Source organism: Chelonia mydas, chromosome 3 (assembly GCF_015237465.2).
Source record: "Chelonia mydas isolate rCheMyd1 chromosome 3, rCheMyd1.pri.v2, whole genome shotgun sequence".
NCBI classification, from domain to species: Eukaryota; Metazoa; Chordata; order Testudines; family Cheloniidae; genus Chelonia; species Chelonia mydas.
The window spans coordinates 70,715,554-70,732,546 of record NC_057851.1 but is presented as its reverse complement, the minus strand read 5'-3'; the positions used below and the strand labels follow the sequence as shown (position 1 = coordinate 70,732,546).

The 16,993-nt window shown below is 40.1% G+C and overlaps 1 protein-coding gene across 2 annotated transcripts in view; it reads right to left on the bottom strand.

The window, feature by feature from the left end:
* Window positions 1-16,993, bottom strand: part of FHL5 (four and a half LIM domains 5) — a 47,579-nt gene that overhangs the window by 15,270 nt on the left and 15,316 nt on the right. Inside the window, exon 2 of one of the 2 annotated variants that reach the window (XM_007052793.4) lies at window positions 4,099-4,271. In XM_007052793.4, the coding sequence (XP_007052855.1) occupies window positions 4,099-4,251 (153 nt within the window). In that variant the 5' untranslated portion in view covers window positions 4,252-4,271. The remainder of the gene's footprint in view (window positions 1-4,098; window positions 4,272-16,993) is intronic. The other variant, XM_043542668.1, reaches the window with a different exon arrangement.

The following is a 16,993-nucleotide window of genomic DNA, read 5'->3' as shown; positions in this document are numbered from 1 at the left end:
AAGAACTGAAAGGGTTATGGCCTCACATGTAGCAAGCAGGTGAAATCTGTTTAACTGAGGGGCGAAGTGATTTTTACTCAGACTATTAAACCCTTTGCTTTTGTTTTTTGTTAACACCCATTTAACTCAATCACCCTCTAAAAAGCTCCAAGGAAAGACTTTCTTTTAATAATTCAACATGCTTAAGCGCTGAGAAATCTAAAAAGATAAATACAAGCTTTTCACTTTGTTTCGTTAAAAACAAGGAAGATATGGTTTAACACTCCTGATATTTCTAAGGTTAAAAAAACAAGCAAAAAAACCCACAAACAACTAAACACCAACATATAAGAAATAAGAAATATACCATAAAAAATACTATACTATAAGAAATAAACCAAATCCTTCCAGGTCTTCTTTCTAATGAAAGAAGCACAAAAGGGCACAAATTCTATCCCTTTCATTGCCCTTGTCAGTCCCCCTTAAAGTAATAAAAGGGGAAATAAAATACATAAGACTTGATTTTAAGAGGTGCTGAAACTACCTCTCTCTCTGAGTGCCTATAAAACAAAAACTGTTGTCAAAGAGTAGCCTGAGGCAAAAAAAATATACAAAGGAGAGAAGAAGGCAGAGAGCTGACCCCTTAATTCTGTGAGGAACAACCAACTGTCAACCTAAGGGGGCAATGTTTTTAGCTGACTGTTGTACGCATTTCATTTCACTCCTATTATATTTTCATCTTGGTTTTTCCTGTCTCTCAGGCCTGCTCTATGCCTAAAACTTAGACCAACTTAGCTATGTAGCTCAGAAGTGTGAAAAATTCGCACTGCTAAGAAACTTTCTGTTAAGGCAACCTAAGTCCTGGAATAGAATTCTTCCATCCACCTAGCTACCTCCCTGTGGATTTACTACAGCAATTGAAAAAAACCCCTTTTGTCTCTATAGCACTCTGTACACTATAGCGCTACAGTGGCATAGCTGCAGCTGTGCCGCTGAAGTGCTTGTAATGTAGACACTCCATAGTCCTAGGGAGATGATTCAACCATTCATCTAGGGGACAAAATCATTAGTATGAAAAGATCCTGCTGCTTAGTTTGTTTTAAATTTAAATTTTAGATTAGGCAGGTTGGTTGGGCTTCAAAACACAGGCTTTCTTGGCCACATAGAAGAATTTGCTGTTGAAAATGCAGGTCAGAGTTTTGGGACAGTTCTCACCCCAAATCAGCAGTTTTTCCTTGATAATTTCCATATGAAACACAGCTGGGCCCTATCTTTAACCTCCACAAGGGCCATTGACCCCTTCCCTGAAGACGGAGGGCCCTGCCCACCATTACCCTCCCTTTATCTTCTGGTCCTTTGAGTGGGCTCTGCTGATGTAACTGGGCCATAAAGCCATCAGAACCAGACCTCTAGGGATTTCCCCCCAATGTAGGGTGCTTCCGCAGGCTGATAGAACACCCCTAGATCATCCGTTGCAGATACCTTTGGCATAGGGGAAATGCTGAGGCACTGATGCAGAGACAGAGATGTTGGCTGGGCTTCTACTGTGCCCTGGCTAGTCTGAGCTGCTGCAGTGGCCTTTTAGGGCTACAGACAGGAATCACAAGTTCAGGCAGTTCTACCCTGTACTTGAGGCTAAACCATCACCAAGACAGCCCAGGGTAGGACAGGCTTAAAGCTGAAGTAAAGAAACTTCAACTCAACCCCAAGCCCTGTGCCAAGGTCAGCTTCCACAAAGGATTAACTGGGCCCTGAGAACACGATATATGCTAAGTGCACGGTCTGGGAATTCCTGAGCTCAAACGCGGATCAGACACTGATTCCTCTTTGGGTCTGGACCGCTCTCTAAAGGTATGTCTACATTAGAGCTGGAATGTGTAAATTCCAGCTTGAGGAGACGTACTCACACTAGCTATGATCCAGCAAGCATGCTAAAAATAGAAGTATAGCCACGGTGGCACAAAGAGCATGAAGGGCTATCTCCCTGAGTACCTATCTGTGGTCTTGGATGGGATTGTACTTGGGATGGCTAGCCACTCATGCCTCTACAGCTACACTTCTAGTTTTAGTGCACTAGCTCAATCAGACCTAGCACAGGTATGTCTCCCTGAGCTGAAATTTATATCTTGCAGCTCCAGCATAGGTGTACCCAAATCTCAGCCTTAATTTCTTCAGCTGTAAATTGGGAATAATAGTTACTTACCTCTGTTAAGGGCAGTGCTTAAATTTGTAATGAAAGAGGTGCTGGGGCTCAAGCCATCTTTTTACTTTCATAAGTGACACGGCAAACCTAGAGGTTCTGGGGCTCAGCTCCGGCAAGCCGTGGCACAAATTAAGCGCTGGTTATGGATAAGTTGAGAGGATTAATGTTTTTGCAGTGCTTTATGTTGTTATTTAAAACTGGGCCTAAAACCCTGGACCCAAATGTCACCAGATGAGGTGGATCCAGATCTCAAGTTACTTTATGGCAAACCAACACTGTTCCAGATCCAAGCACACCTAATTATGAGGAAGATCTGGATTAGGAGATTGCAGCTTGACTTTATTCCTATAACGATCAGAACCACAAACCCAGATCTGGCTCCAAATATTGTAGCTTGGGTCCATCTCTGTAATTAAATATTGTTATGCACTAAACTTGCACCACTAATCCGGATGCGATTCCTAAACTCAGATCTCCTGCTAAGCAGAACACCACCCTATTTTTCCAAACTTTGTGAGCAAACCTGGTTTATGGTACAAGTGAGCCTGGGCAAATTTCTGACTGAGTTTTCAAACCGTGTGAAACACAGATGTTTTGATAGTCGAAGTTTCTGGGTTCATCTGAATATGAAATTCAAAGTGAAATGCAGGGTTGTGAGTCAGAGCCAAAGAAAAAAGCTGACAGATGCCAGCTAACTGCATCTACTTGGGCTCTCACAGTTCTAATGACAGTCCTACAAGGGGCCTAGATTCAAGGAAAGCAAAGTCCAGAAAGCTGAAGTTTGTTCTGTCTGATTGCGTCTATCATGGAGATTTCACAAGCCAGGCGTTGTGAGATAAATAAGAAATTAAGCTGTCATACTGCAAGTAAGGTATTTTAATCAAAATACGCCCTCTGAAGGCATCTTGTCTACAAAGACAGACAGCATTACATAAAAATGATAAATATTGTTGCCTTCCAGCTGAACTCCTGTGTGTTGACTAAACATTTGCAATAGAAATGATTTACAGACAAAGTGAAGTTGTTTTTCACTTGACATCTCTTGGACGTATTTATTTTAAAGTTTCCTGTGATCTTATCTGTTGAATTACAGGGACAGGAAGAGAGGGTAGAGCAGGGAGAGAGTGAGAGATTGCAACTACTGAGAGCGCTAAAGCGAAAGGTAAATTTAAACAACACCCAAGATATCTCTCTACAATAACCATTCTTTCTGCCACAACAGGAACAACACTCACAACAAGCAAACACACAACCCCAGAGTTTTTATACTCTCCAAAAGGGAGAAGAGCCAGAGACTCTAGGAGGTCCACTAGGGACTTTGGCATTGCTAACTGATTTTATAAGGAAGGCACTCAGGTCCTACAATAAAGGACAGAGGTATAAAACCCTAAAATTGTTAAGTAAGGTAATGCTTTTCATCAGAAGTTGACGATACTACAAAATATTGTGGAAGTGAATTAAGTAGTTCTGTTGCTTAGTGGGTGGACCCTCTCGCCAGTCCCACCCACCAAACTGTGCAGTCTTTATGCAGGAAACTAAGTGGCAGTGAGGGATGGAATCAACTTATTAATATGGGGGTAGACCATAGATCACCGCTACACTACAGACTCTATTCAAGACTTCTCCACCACTGCATCCACATAAGTGTAGGTCCTCTGGTCCCTGACCCCAAAACTTCCTTCTGCAGCAGCATATTTCCAGTCAGCATAGAGCCCCCCTCCCTGGTGTGCAGGGATGCAGAGGCTCCAGCTCCCCTTTGTACAACAACTAAGTCCAGGTCTTCAGACCTGTGCAGGGATTCTGAAGACTTCTGTGGCACAGAGAGCCTTGGGTAGAACCCACCCCCAAAGAGGCGGATTTCATGCTCTGTGATTTAACAATCTCAATAAATACAGAAAAATGAACTAAATGCTTACCTTGGCATCACATTCAATGGGCTTTTTGCATTCTTCACAGGAGTTAGCGAATAGGCCATCATAACATGTAACACAGTAAGAATTCTCTTCTCTAAATACATACTTCCTGCCAAGAAGGGATTCCATGCAGTAATGGCAGTGATTACTTGTCATTTTTTGGTTCTTCAGCTGTTCTGGGAGAAAGGAAAATTAACAAATAACAGGAATGAAACAGTTCAGGCCCAAACAATATCATTCTCTGGATAGTAATATATTACTGGTGCAACTTAGGGAAGCGATTGCCTCGGTTACTTGCAATGCTTGGGATTCCTAATGTTGGAAGCCGGGAACAAAAATGGCAGTCTTTAGCAATGTGTAATATTCAGGAAGTGGTTGTCTTCATAACTCCAAACAAGAAGATTGCTTCAGTTTAGTCGGTTAGTATTTATACTGATAATCCTGGTGCCTGAAATTTGTTGCCTTCACATCCTCTGCTGTTAGTGCCAAGATGGATCAGGCAAGACGAGTGGAAAGAAATCAATTTAAATTTCTTACCCCACTCCCCTTTACTCCTAAGAGAGAACTATTCTTGCAGAAAATGAATAAACCTTTGCATTTGCTCAGTGGTATTAGTCAAAAGAAAATCAAGGAGACACAAAAAGGTGGAACACACTCCTGCATATTGAATGTAATTTGGGATGTCAGAATTATATCAGGAAAATCAAATTTGAAAGTGAGTTTATCCCCACACTAGCCATAGTCAGAAGATTTAATTAAGAAGAAAATAGGTGGACCATAAAGACACAAAGCCTCATACAGAAAGTAACTAAGTTTGTGAGGTTCCCCCCAACCACCAAACCATATTGGATAAAATGTTTTTATGTACTGCATTGTGAGGAGTAGATTATCTAGAAAATTCACACAATGTGGATAAAAGCTATACTCTCAAATCAAAATGACTATGTAGACAATAAGCCAAAGAGAAAGTAGGTTTGTGCTATGAGTTTTCAGAGTTTCCCAGCCCAACATCAGAATGTCCCTAATCTCCTTGTCAGTTCCTTTCTTTCTGCAATGTGTCTTCCTTTTGGAAAACCCCATGTACAGATAGAAGATGGACAAGGAACTGCAGGTTAGCTGGCCACTGTGAAGATTATCGCTATAATACTAAAATCAGTGACTGTGCAGGGAGATTTGAGCAGCCTTCTTCCCTTGGATATCTTGAGAGGGGAGAGAGAGGGATAAACCAGGTATAACCAACATAAACCTTGAATCAAACCAAGTTTATTTTTGTTGTTGGAAGAAAAGTCTTCCGTTTTTCTTACATGCATCTGTATTGCCAGGTTCCACCCAGAACATGACCTGGAAGTGTCAGAATACTGTGAGAAAACTAATATTTCCATGTCAACCAGATGCAGGAAATACCATAAATCTTCTGAGAGCCCAATCTCATGCACTTCTCTTCCCTCAGTTTTACAAGCCAAAGGGGGTTTGAATAAGCATAGAAGCTTTGGTATCTGAAACTCTGAAACCTTTGGAGGCTTGTGGGGAAGGAGTCTTATTTCAGTCTTGTTATTACTAGTTGGATCAGCAATATTTTACTAAAATTGGGTCATGGTTCCTGGGAATGAGGGAAAGAGACTCCAAAAAGTTCACAGTGAAGCAAAACTCAGACATCTGCTAGACTTGTTGAATTGCACATTTGATTAGCTCATGAGTAAGGGCCATTCTGCAGTTAATGTCAACAATCATAAAGAGTTACAGCGGATTTAAGAAAACTAGGTCTCAAAGTATTTACATCTCATTGACTTCGGGCAGCCGAAACTGAGCTCTTGCACGAGTGAAGTGAGGAGTAAGTTACAGCTTAGATCAGTGGTTCCCAAACTGGGGTTCGCAGAACTTTACAGGGGGTTTGCCAGTAAAATTTTACTAACAGCGGCCAGAGGATCCTGGGCATTGGAGGCAGCAGGTGGGACCTGGTTGCAGGGCAGACAGCCTGAGCCCAAGGAGAGCGGGGCAGGGCAGCTGGGGCTGGCAGCCTGAGCCCTGCCCCCATGAGCGGGGGAGCCGGCACCCCAAACTCCAGCGCTCCGCGCGGGGCTGACAGCCTGACCCTCAGGGAGAGCGGATCAATGCACTAAAACCAATATAATTGCACACCTAAAAGGACTTTGCACAACTTTCAGGGAATACTTTCCAGCTATGTCAGGCGATAATGACTGGATTCACAACCCTTTTGATGATACCACTTTCTCAACACAGATGTTGAACACTGAGGAAAAAGAGAAATTGATTGAGATCTCCTGTAATTACGAACTGAAAAGGAGTTTCAGAAATCTGTCATTGATCAACTTTTGGCTGAGTTTAAGAAACGAGCACTCCCTTCTGGCAGAAAAAGCTGCTGCAGTTTTGTTACCATTTTCAACAACATACTTAATCGAGAAAACGTTTTCCTAGTATGCACATCTGAAAACCAAATACAGAAACAGACTTGATGCTGAACCAGACCAGACTTTATCTTTCTCCAGTGGTTCCCGAATTCCAAGAGCTATGCAGAGCAAAGAAAGTGCATCCATCACACTGAGGAAATTTAAACTTAAATCCCCGGAAATATTCATTTTTAGGAGGGGGTTCATGAGATTTCACAATTTAGTGAAAGGGGTTCGCGGGCTGTTAAAGTTTGGGAACCACTGGCTTAGATGAACAAAATGCAAAGGGTGAAAGTAACAAAGAAAGAACAAAAAGAAATAACATTTGGGGAAACAGTTAACATTAGAACTGGATCTATTCTATGCCATGGTGCTCACTCCTATACTTTCTCATGCACCCACTGTGCAGCTCAAATCCACACTACAGTTTAAAGAAGTGCTATTGCTTTTTTCTCCCTTCTTGAGGGCTGTTAGACATAATCCAAAAGAATATTTTAAACTACAAGAATGCATAACTACTGTCTATACCCACTAGTAAACTCAAAGTCAAGGACTCTGTTTTTATTCTGTTCCCCAAGGGTTGTGAAGAAGGGGCAAGGGAAGAAGATGGAATGCTTATCTTAGACCAAAAATAATGGCTTGTTCATTTGGCACAAGCTGTGGAAAACTTGTTGTCCCTGAGAATTGAAAACATTTTTAGCTGAATTGATTTACTATTTTTCTAACACCACTAAATCATTGCACTAGACAGGACAGTGTGCAATAAAAAAAGTCAAATCATCTATAACTCATATCAGTGGGAATCAAGCGCTTCCTTAATAATATTACAGATTTATTCTGTTTCCTGTCCTTGGATTATCATATAACAGGAGTCTGAAGCTGGACTTCCACATACTTGGGTCCCATCAACATCCTCTTTTAGCACAGCAAGCAATAGTTCAACTGTAAAAACTGCCATGTTGCAATTTTTTAAGATATGTCATCTGCTTTTGCATGTAGTGCAGCCTATTATCCTAACAATACTATAGCAAACATAAATTTGGGGAAGTGGGAATGATTCTGTAGATAATGGAGGGAGTTTATTTACCACCACCTCTGGATATACATCAACACAGATTCACTCAAAACTGATCTCAACTTACACTCCCCTCCAACCAAACATGAAATATGTTGTGCTCTGCACCATTAATGTGATCCCAACATATGAAATATAGATAGTACTCACAGCAAAGACATTATTGTTATTAATATCATTTACCAGACCCTGGGCTGCTATAAATCAACATAGGTCTTGTGGATCTGGCTCAAAGTGCAGTTGAATTTTTATTTAGGTATTTAGTTTGACAATGAGAGGATTTAGAGCTAATTTAGGCCAGAAGGTAATAAAGTCCCAAGAAAAATCATAGCTGAAGCTTCCTGATCAAAAGGGTTTATGAGTAGAGGAATACTTAACTCTCAAAGCTAAAACTATGTAACATGTAAGAAAAGGAAGACAACTTGCCTGGATCACTAAACTTAACAACAGGTTAAATACTTTGAGTATGGTTTTCATAAAGTATCGCCCTAGATCTTAGTTCTCCTTGCACTAACAATTACTGAAACCGTATAGGTGTATTGGGCATTTGCACAAACAAATGGATCTAAATGGCCATCTTATGCACAAAGGCTCCCTTTGCATGTACCTTTATTGGATGTGTCGGTGGAAACGTAGACATGCAAAGGTAATATTTACCCTGCTTTACGAAATTCTGACCTTTTATGCCTATTCTTCTGTTGGTTCACATGCATGACTTCCATTAATATTAATAGGAATCACATAGGATATTGTTATGCTTTACTAAAAATGAACTTAAGTACAGGAGTATATAAAGTCGATCATCTTATGTACTCATACCACTAAAGACTGACACACAGAAACATGCACACCATGGTAACTGGGTGCAGGGCCATGACAGAGTCCTCATTAAGGCAAAGGTTAGTTAAATTTAGGTGATCTTCCCTGACTTCTTGCACACTTACTTGGGAGGAGACATGCCTGTGGAATGGCAGGACTCTACTCCCAAGGACATGGGATCGGTTTGAACCTCAGTCAGAGGGGTAGTTTGTTACTTGTTTTTGTTTGAGTCACAGCTATACACATCCTTTGAAGTACACCCTTACTTGACTATATTTCTGATTTGTTTCTGCTAAGTCAGTCCATCAGCTAACAAAGAAACAACAGGGCATGCACTGATGAGCTATTAATGCACACTTGCAGTGCTTTGTGAAGCACAATGTGCATAGACAATTTCAGTCATGCACAAAATGATATGAATACACATCTGTTCAAATAAATGGCATTCAGCTATTACGTTACTGTAAAAAGTAAAATCCCCCCCACCCCGCTTTAGTTTTCTTCAAGGAGTGGTTCACTAGATTTTTAGGGTTAATCTACGCTGTAAATTTCTCTCTAAGGTACTTATATGGTACCCATCACATAGTATTTTAATATATTTATCACATTATGCCTGTCTGGTAGTCAATTACTCTTATCCCTATTTTACACATGGGAAACTGAGGCACAGAGTGGCTGTAATCTGCTTCTGATCACACACAAAGGCCATGGAGAAGGAGGGACTTGAACCCAAATCTCTTTAAGTCTAATACCAGTGCCCTAACCACTGGACCATCCTTTCTCCATAAGCAGTGGAGAGACTTTATGGGTGAACCCATATCTGCTTGGGCAAATGCTGAAGGCAACATATCCCCTAAACACAACGACAATAATTAAGCAGCAGGGGCCACATCTTACAGCTTTTCCTCAAACAAAACTCTCATTGATGTCACTAAGAGTTTGCCTGGGTAAGGACTTCAGGATATGGCCCATGATAAACTGATACCATGTTTGGACCCGAAGCAGGAATGGTATGACAAAGAATGACAGACTTTTCAGATCTCATGACAAAGATGTGGATGATCTTTGTGAAGTACTTTTACCGTAAGACAACATAAAAAAAACAACTAAATCCTGTCTCCCTGAACCATCGCTTGCCTCAGCCCAATAAATAAATAATGTTATGAGCATCATGTAGTTGAAATGGAATATTTTTCTGGTGCTTTGATCTTAATCTCGACAGTAATTTGTTTACTTGAAGTTAGTTGGAAGCTAGGCTTTGTGTTTTGGGAGGTCAGATCGGCATTCTCCGGAGAACTGATGTTTTGCACTCTCATGGAATGAAACGCTGACTCCAGCATTCCATCCTCTGGTTACTTGTTTCCTTGACACAGTAAAATGTTGAGTTATGTATTTCTTGGGAAAAATATTTTGTTTTCTAGCTATTATGGGGACAAAGATAAAATGCAGTTCATTTTAATCTATACAATAGGCACATATAACGTAAGTGACTGTAATAAGAACAGTAGCTCTAGTATATGCTAAATGCGGAATCAGAGGAGTTACCATGGTAACTCACAAGGTTGCAGCATTGGTGTCTTTGGGGTTAGAGTGGAGAATGTAGTCGGAGTACAAATTATAAAGCAGATGAAAGCAGGACACAACATGGGCAGGCTGTTCTGCCAACAGTTTCACCAGAAGGTAGAACACAACTCATGCAAATGTGCCTGGGAATTTCCACATAGTGGAAACGTTCTATGTAAAGGGTGCAGACTTAAAAGTCCAAAAAACATATAAAGTTACAGAGAAGTGACATTCACTAACCTGAAGTTTTTTGAGGACTACACAAATCTGGTCAGAGTAGAATCAACTATAAAGGTATCTTATTCTCTTCTGTCATTGTGTAAGTAGTGCAGGGACAAGTTACCATTTTAATGTCTGATATTACTTTGATGTTTCTTGTAAATATATTGTTTCTGTTTAGAGTACATGATGTTTTTGGATTTTGTACCTTATTCCTAATTATATAGAAATTAATGTACATACATGATGATAGTTTAATTTGTTTTATGCTCCCCTAAAGGATTATTTTCTAATCTGCCTTCATCAGGTTGCCCTTGAATTACATCTTAAAAAACAAACAAACAACAAATACAATGCATGAAGCAGGGTTCTCTACTCAGCTCTGAACAGGTACAAACAAAAAAGAGTAATGGTGGCATTAATCATCATAACAACACTCTTGAGAGGGGAAAAAAACCTCTTATGAGGGCCATGTCTGGACGTGTGTGAGACAACCCAGACAACATAATTTATCTACATCATTTCCAGGGGATTGTGTGTTTTCTTGCATACTTGCTTGAAACATAATTTTTCTCTTTTGCATATTCATCCTGAGTTTATTTTCCTTATTCTCTAGATGAAGGTCTCTGAGCATTTCACCAGCTCAAAGAATTGTTGCAAAAGTCATCAGCAAATTTGGGGTGTTGAGGGATACCCCACCTTGAAGCAAACGTCATCCTCTTGAAGTTAAGGTTTCTAAAAACCTACTGCAAGGAGCAGGCAAAGGATTTTGCTTGTCCTTTCCTAATTTCAGAGGTTAACTTGAACCTCTCCCATTCTTTGTAGACTTATTGTCTGTCTAGAAAGGAGTTATTTCCTCTTCAGCAGAGCTGCTCCAAAAAAAAAAAAAAAGTTAAAAGAAATGGAAGGGAATTTTGAAAATGTTTACTGGTTTTTCAAAACATAGAAAAATATCAATATATTGACAAACCAAAACCAAAAACTTCCCTCCCAAAAAAACCTCCACCATTTCACTTAATTTTTTAAAATTGAAAACCAAGTGTTTGAAAAAGAAACTTGTTTAAAACTCAAAATCTGGACATGTCAAGCAGCTGTACTCCTGAGTTATGCTCTGTGCATGGATTCTAGGTCCATGCTTTTCCAAACGTAGCATGAGAAGAAATGAAAACTAGAAGCAGCACATATTTCAGGCTGAGTGTAAGTGGAAAAGGAAAGAACTCTTGGTCTAAATGGAGGAGTTAACACTTCATTAGCTCCATTACTTTCTTCTTAATTTGTATTTCTTTAGGCCTTGTCTGTACACGTGATCTCAGCCCCTGGTGTGGCTGAACCAGACACAACCCCTAGTGTTTACACCAATTCAGTGAAATTTGCACAGGTATTGTTTATCCCAGTTTCCAGCTAGAACAAGTGGAACTAGTGTAAACATGTCGATGTTAAAAGTTTTCAGGACTGCAGCTACACTGAAACCACAGCAGAGACAAGCCATGGGTGGCCAATGTACCTACAACCGTTCTCCCTACGAGTGAGAAGGCAGGATGGAGTAGCCTGCCTCTCATTGCCTGTGCAACAAGCCATTGTTCCCTTAATACTTCCTTTAGAGATTTCACCAGCCTATCCAATACGAATTTTACCTGCTGTGCAAATAATATTGAGGATTTCAATTGATATTAAATAAGTGATCTCTATTTTTAGGAGTGTGCATACAGTTTTTGGTGAATTGAAAATCACCAAAATGTCCATTTTAGGTTGGACAAAACATTTAGTTCCTGGGCATTTTTAAAGGGCTAGATTCATAGAACAGGGGTGGGAGAGGAGGAACAATGAAGAAGGTGGATAGAAAGCTGGCTAGATTGTTGGGCTCAACGGGTAGTGATCAATGGCTCCATGTCTAGTTGGCAGCCGGTATCAAGTGGAGTGCCCCAGGGGTTGGTCCTGGGGCCGGTTTTGTTCAATATCTTCATAAATGATCTGGAGGATGGTGTGGATTGCACCCTCAGCAAGTTTGCAGATGACACTAAACTGGGAGGAGTGGTAGATACACGGGAGAGTAGGGATAGGATACAGAGAGACCTAGACAAATTGGAGGATTGGGCCAAAAGAAATCTGATGAGGTTCAACAAGGACAAGTGCAGGGTCCTGCACTTAGGACGGAAGAATCCAATGCACCGCTACAGACTAGGGACCGAATGGCTCAGCAGCAGTTCTGCAGAAAAGGACCTAAGGGTGACAGTGGACGAGAAGTTGGATATGAGTCAACAGTGTGCCCTTGTTGCCAAGAAGGCCAATGACATTTTGGGATGTATAAGTAGGGGCATTGCCAGCAGATCAAGGGACGTGATCGTTCCCCTCTATTCGACATTGGTGAGGCCTCATCTGGAGTACTGTGTCCAGTTTTGGGCCCCACACTACAAGAAGGATATAGAAAAATTGGAAAGAGTCCAGCGGAGGGCAACAAAAATGATTAGGGGACTGGAACACATGAGTTATGAGGAGAGGCTGAGGGAACTGGGGATGTTTAGTCTGCAGAAGAGAAGAATGAGGGGGGATTTGATAGCTGCTTTCAACTACCTGAAAGGGGGTTCCAAAGAGGATGGCTCTAGACTGTTCTCAGTGGTAGCAGATGACAGAACAAGGAGTAATGGTCTCAAGTTGCAGTGGGGGAGATTTAGGTTGGATATTAGGAAAAACTTTTTCACTACGAGGGTGTTGAAACACTGGAATGCGTTACCTAGGGAGGTGGTGGAATCTCCTTCCTTAGAAGTTTTTAAGGTCAGGCTTGAGAAAGCCCTGGCTGGGATGATTTAATTGGGGATCGGTCCTGCTTTGAGCAGGGGGTTGGACTAGATGACCTCCTGAGGTCCCTTCCAACCCTGATATTCTCTGATTCTAAGAAGCCCCCATAATAGCCTTTATCTCAATGGTTAGGGCACTCACTTGGGATGTGGGAGACCCCCATTTAATCCCAGGTCTCCTCCCTCACAGGTGAGGGCCTTAACCATCAGCCTATTCTGGGCTGGATCTCTCAATCTCAAGTTTACATTTGTTGTTGTTGTTGACATAGTCATCAAAACTATTTGGTAAATTTGTTTCAAATTCGCAGATAGTTTAAGGGTGACCAAAACTGCATTTTTCAATGAATAAACTTCATCTACAAAATTTTCACTCAGCTGTACTCCCAATATCTTAAACAGCAGCAATAAAACAAGGAAAGACTTGCATAATTTAATGTTCAATCTTATTTCATTGCTTTCATTTATCTATAGCTTGTCTTGCCTACTTTATGTATCGGTCACATTTTCTAGCATGGGCATTCATTATATAGCACATTTATGATTTATGACCATCAACAGGTAAATGAAATAATAAAAGTGCTTCAATCATCTATTATTGTATCTCTGTAGATAAGGGTCCGTACTGTGTTTTGAAAATCATAAAACATAGTTCCAGGATAAAATCTGACATGAAGGTGGTAAGTGAAATATTAAAAAAATCACTTGTACAAAACTCAACTATTTTTTTCTTTTGGGGAGGCAGGTGTGTGTGTGTGTGTGTGTGTGTGTGTGTGTGTGTGTGTGAGAGAGAGAGCGCTATTCCTATAACAAAAATAGGACTTGTGCAACCTACTTTGGCCCTGATGCAGCAAAGTGCTTAAGTATATACTCAACTTTACAGATGTAAGTAGTCCTATTGATTTCCCTGACTTAAAGTTAAGCACTTGCTTAGTGCGCTACAGGACCAGGGTCTTAAGGTCACATTTTCAGCAGGCATCTAACCTGCTTAGGCACTTCTGAAAATCCCACTGGGCACCTATCTGGATCTTTAGGCACCTAAATACCTTTGAAAATCCGGCCTTTAGTCCATAGTGTGGACTTGATTCTTTTAGGAGGAAAGGCAATCCCATTGGTATCCTGTTGTTAAAGAAGCAGGTTGTGTGGTAGTTTACTGAAACGTAGAAGGTTATGGCACTGATCATTCACAAAGAAAATCTGTTTTTTAAAAACTCAATTGCATTCCATTTGAATGTCAATACCTAATTTATTACATAACCCAGAGGAAGACTACTTTTTCATTGTCAATTTTTAACTAGAATGGATGTTTGCATACACTGACAATTTTTCAAGAATCTAAAGGTCTGAAAATCTCTTTTATTTCAAATGAATAAGGAGGTGTAAGTAGGCTGAGGTGAAAACGTTCCTCAAAACTTTTTCCTTCAATGGAGAATTGGGTTTTCGATTCAGTGAAAATTTAGTGGAAAGTGTCCACTTGCTTTCCTTGAAAATGTGCAATTTTTCATCAAAAAAACCAAAAATCCCCCAAACTGAAATTTTTTTGGTTTTGGCTGGTTTGAGCCAAAAAATTTTGGGTTTTTGACACAATCAAAATTTTTCATGCAGAACTCCCCCATTTTTCATCTCTAGTTTCACTACAGTCTGCATTGTTATTTCAGGTGGAATATCATCCACAGATATGTCTTTTGCCAGTTATACACTAAATATGGCCTTAGACTAAGGGTTTAGGCCTCGTTGCTGGAAGAAGAATTTCTGGCTGGTTGGCTCATTTTATCAGGACAAAGAATTTTCTTTAAAATGGATACAGTTTGAAAAAGTTTTGAAGCCCTCCCCCTATTTGCTACTCTCAAATTCTAAACAAATTCAGTTCACCCGAGCATTATTTCAGTGACTTTGCTCCAGCAAGAGGCAATCTATTCAGAGCTCTGCTTCAGCTCTCAACTTTTCCAGAGACGGAACACTGAGCAATAAAGAGGTTTTCATGAGCAATGATGGAAAAAAGTCAGTCTGCACTAAACTCACTCATGTTAGATACCAAAGTATCCATTAGGGCAACAGATCTAACACTTAAGCAACACTGGCTCAAAATCTGCCAGAAGAAAGTAGGACTTGCCATAACATCCATCAGGTCCAGTATTTGGTCTTCAACAATGGCTAAAACGATCCCCCCCCGCCCCCCAAATGCAAGAAACTATCTGGCAGTAACCTGCTCTGCAATAACCTGCCAATGGGGGAAATTTCTCCAGAATTCCTCTTCTGAAATTTAAATACTTTTAGATAAAAAAAATCATGCTTTCGATATTCTTGGAAGAAAGACGACCTTTTGTCGTAGGGCCGTTGAAATTTTTCTGTCACTTTTCTCCTTTGGAAATTTGGATTTTTGACTAAACAAAAATCTTAATGGAAAGTGTCTTCATTGGAAAATGGAAAATGAAAAATTCAATAATGAAAACTTTTTGGGCAAAAATATCTTTTATCTTTCAGCTGAAATTTTTTATTTTTCGTTGCCAAAATCAGAACATTTTTGGTTTTCAGGTTTTTTTGTTTAATGAAAAGTGAAAAATTCCTATGTAAAAAAAAACATTTTCTGGCAAGCTTTACTTTGCAGTCTAGGTGTATGTCTACACAGCAAAGAAAAACCATGGCTGAAATGGGCCAGCTGCAGGTTTTTCTTTGCTGTGTAGACATACCTGAAGAGATCAGATAAGGCAACTGATATTTTGAGATGAGTACCCAGTAGCAAATGGGTGTTTATTTGGCTCACAGATGGCTAAAAAGAATAAAAAAATTCATGCATCATATTGATTTGGAGAAAACAATGCAACTTTTATATCTATCAAATTGAACTCCAGGATATAAAGAAGAGGGAGTGGGAAAGGTTAACAATTTTGGGCCCAATTGAAAGTTTTACATGAGTAATCCTTTATCAATAGTCCATTGGTATCATCAGACCAAGCTTCTGAGACGAATCAAAGAAAAGCTCCCACAAAATTTAGGAATTACTAAAGCAAAAGCATTTAACCAGAGATCAAACCGAGGCAAAAGTTGCACATGAAGACTTATTGGGTGAAATCCTGACCTGGGAGTTTTGCCACTGATCTCAGTGGGGCTAGAATTTCACCCATAGTACATAAATCAGAGAAATATCCAGAAATCTTTGTAAGAACAACCCCTTCACCCAAAGAAGTCCCACTTCTAAAAAAGTATAAGCAATATCAGTGACCTGACTGTCCATTGTACAATCCATTGTGAGAATGGTATAAAGAAAGGTAAAAAATGCCAGCACAAACCAGGAAAACCCCACTGAGGAAATGGCAGCTTGTTAACAAGGTCCTAATGCTACTTGGCAGGAACACATCTGCCAAAATAAGAATCAGCCTTGCCTTCAGGATTGGAAGCCTTCTTGGGGAGAAAATAGAAAACGCCTCAGATACAGAGAGGAGCAACAAGTTTACAGGCAATGAAGTGAAACAGCCTTTGCCACTGATGAGAAGCAACAGAACCTCAGTAGATGGCACTGAAGGGGAATGCAACCTTTAAAACCTTACCCCCAAATAAGCCGTGTCTTTCACTGTGCAGCAACGTCTGCTACAGAGACAAAAATCTTCATTTTAGCTCTGGAATAAAAAGGAAGATGAAAAGTACCCTATCTCCCGAGAACAGAGAGTGCAAAGCTAGTTAAAACCCTTTTTAAAAAGTAAGCAAGTGACTATAAGATTCACTTTTTTCCGAGGTGGTTCTCTAAAAACCAATGCCACACTGCAAAGCAGCTTTGAAAACAACAATAAGAAAAAAAGATAAGAAACATCATGCATATCTTAAAGCAAGTCAGAGCTGAAAGTCACTTTGGTTACCCCATAGAAAAAAAACCAATCACCATGAAGTACAAAAAATAGAAAGTAATTCTCTACAAAAACAAAGCTAAAGAACAAAACCAAAAACACCTAGTGTACTGGAGTTGTCTGGTCTTTTTACTCATTTTTCCCCTCCCTGCTGCATTATGATAGCTTGACCTAGTTTTC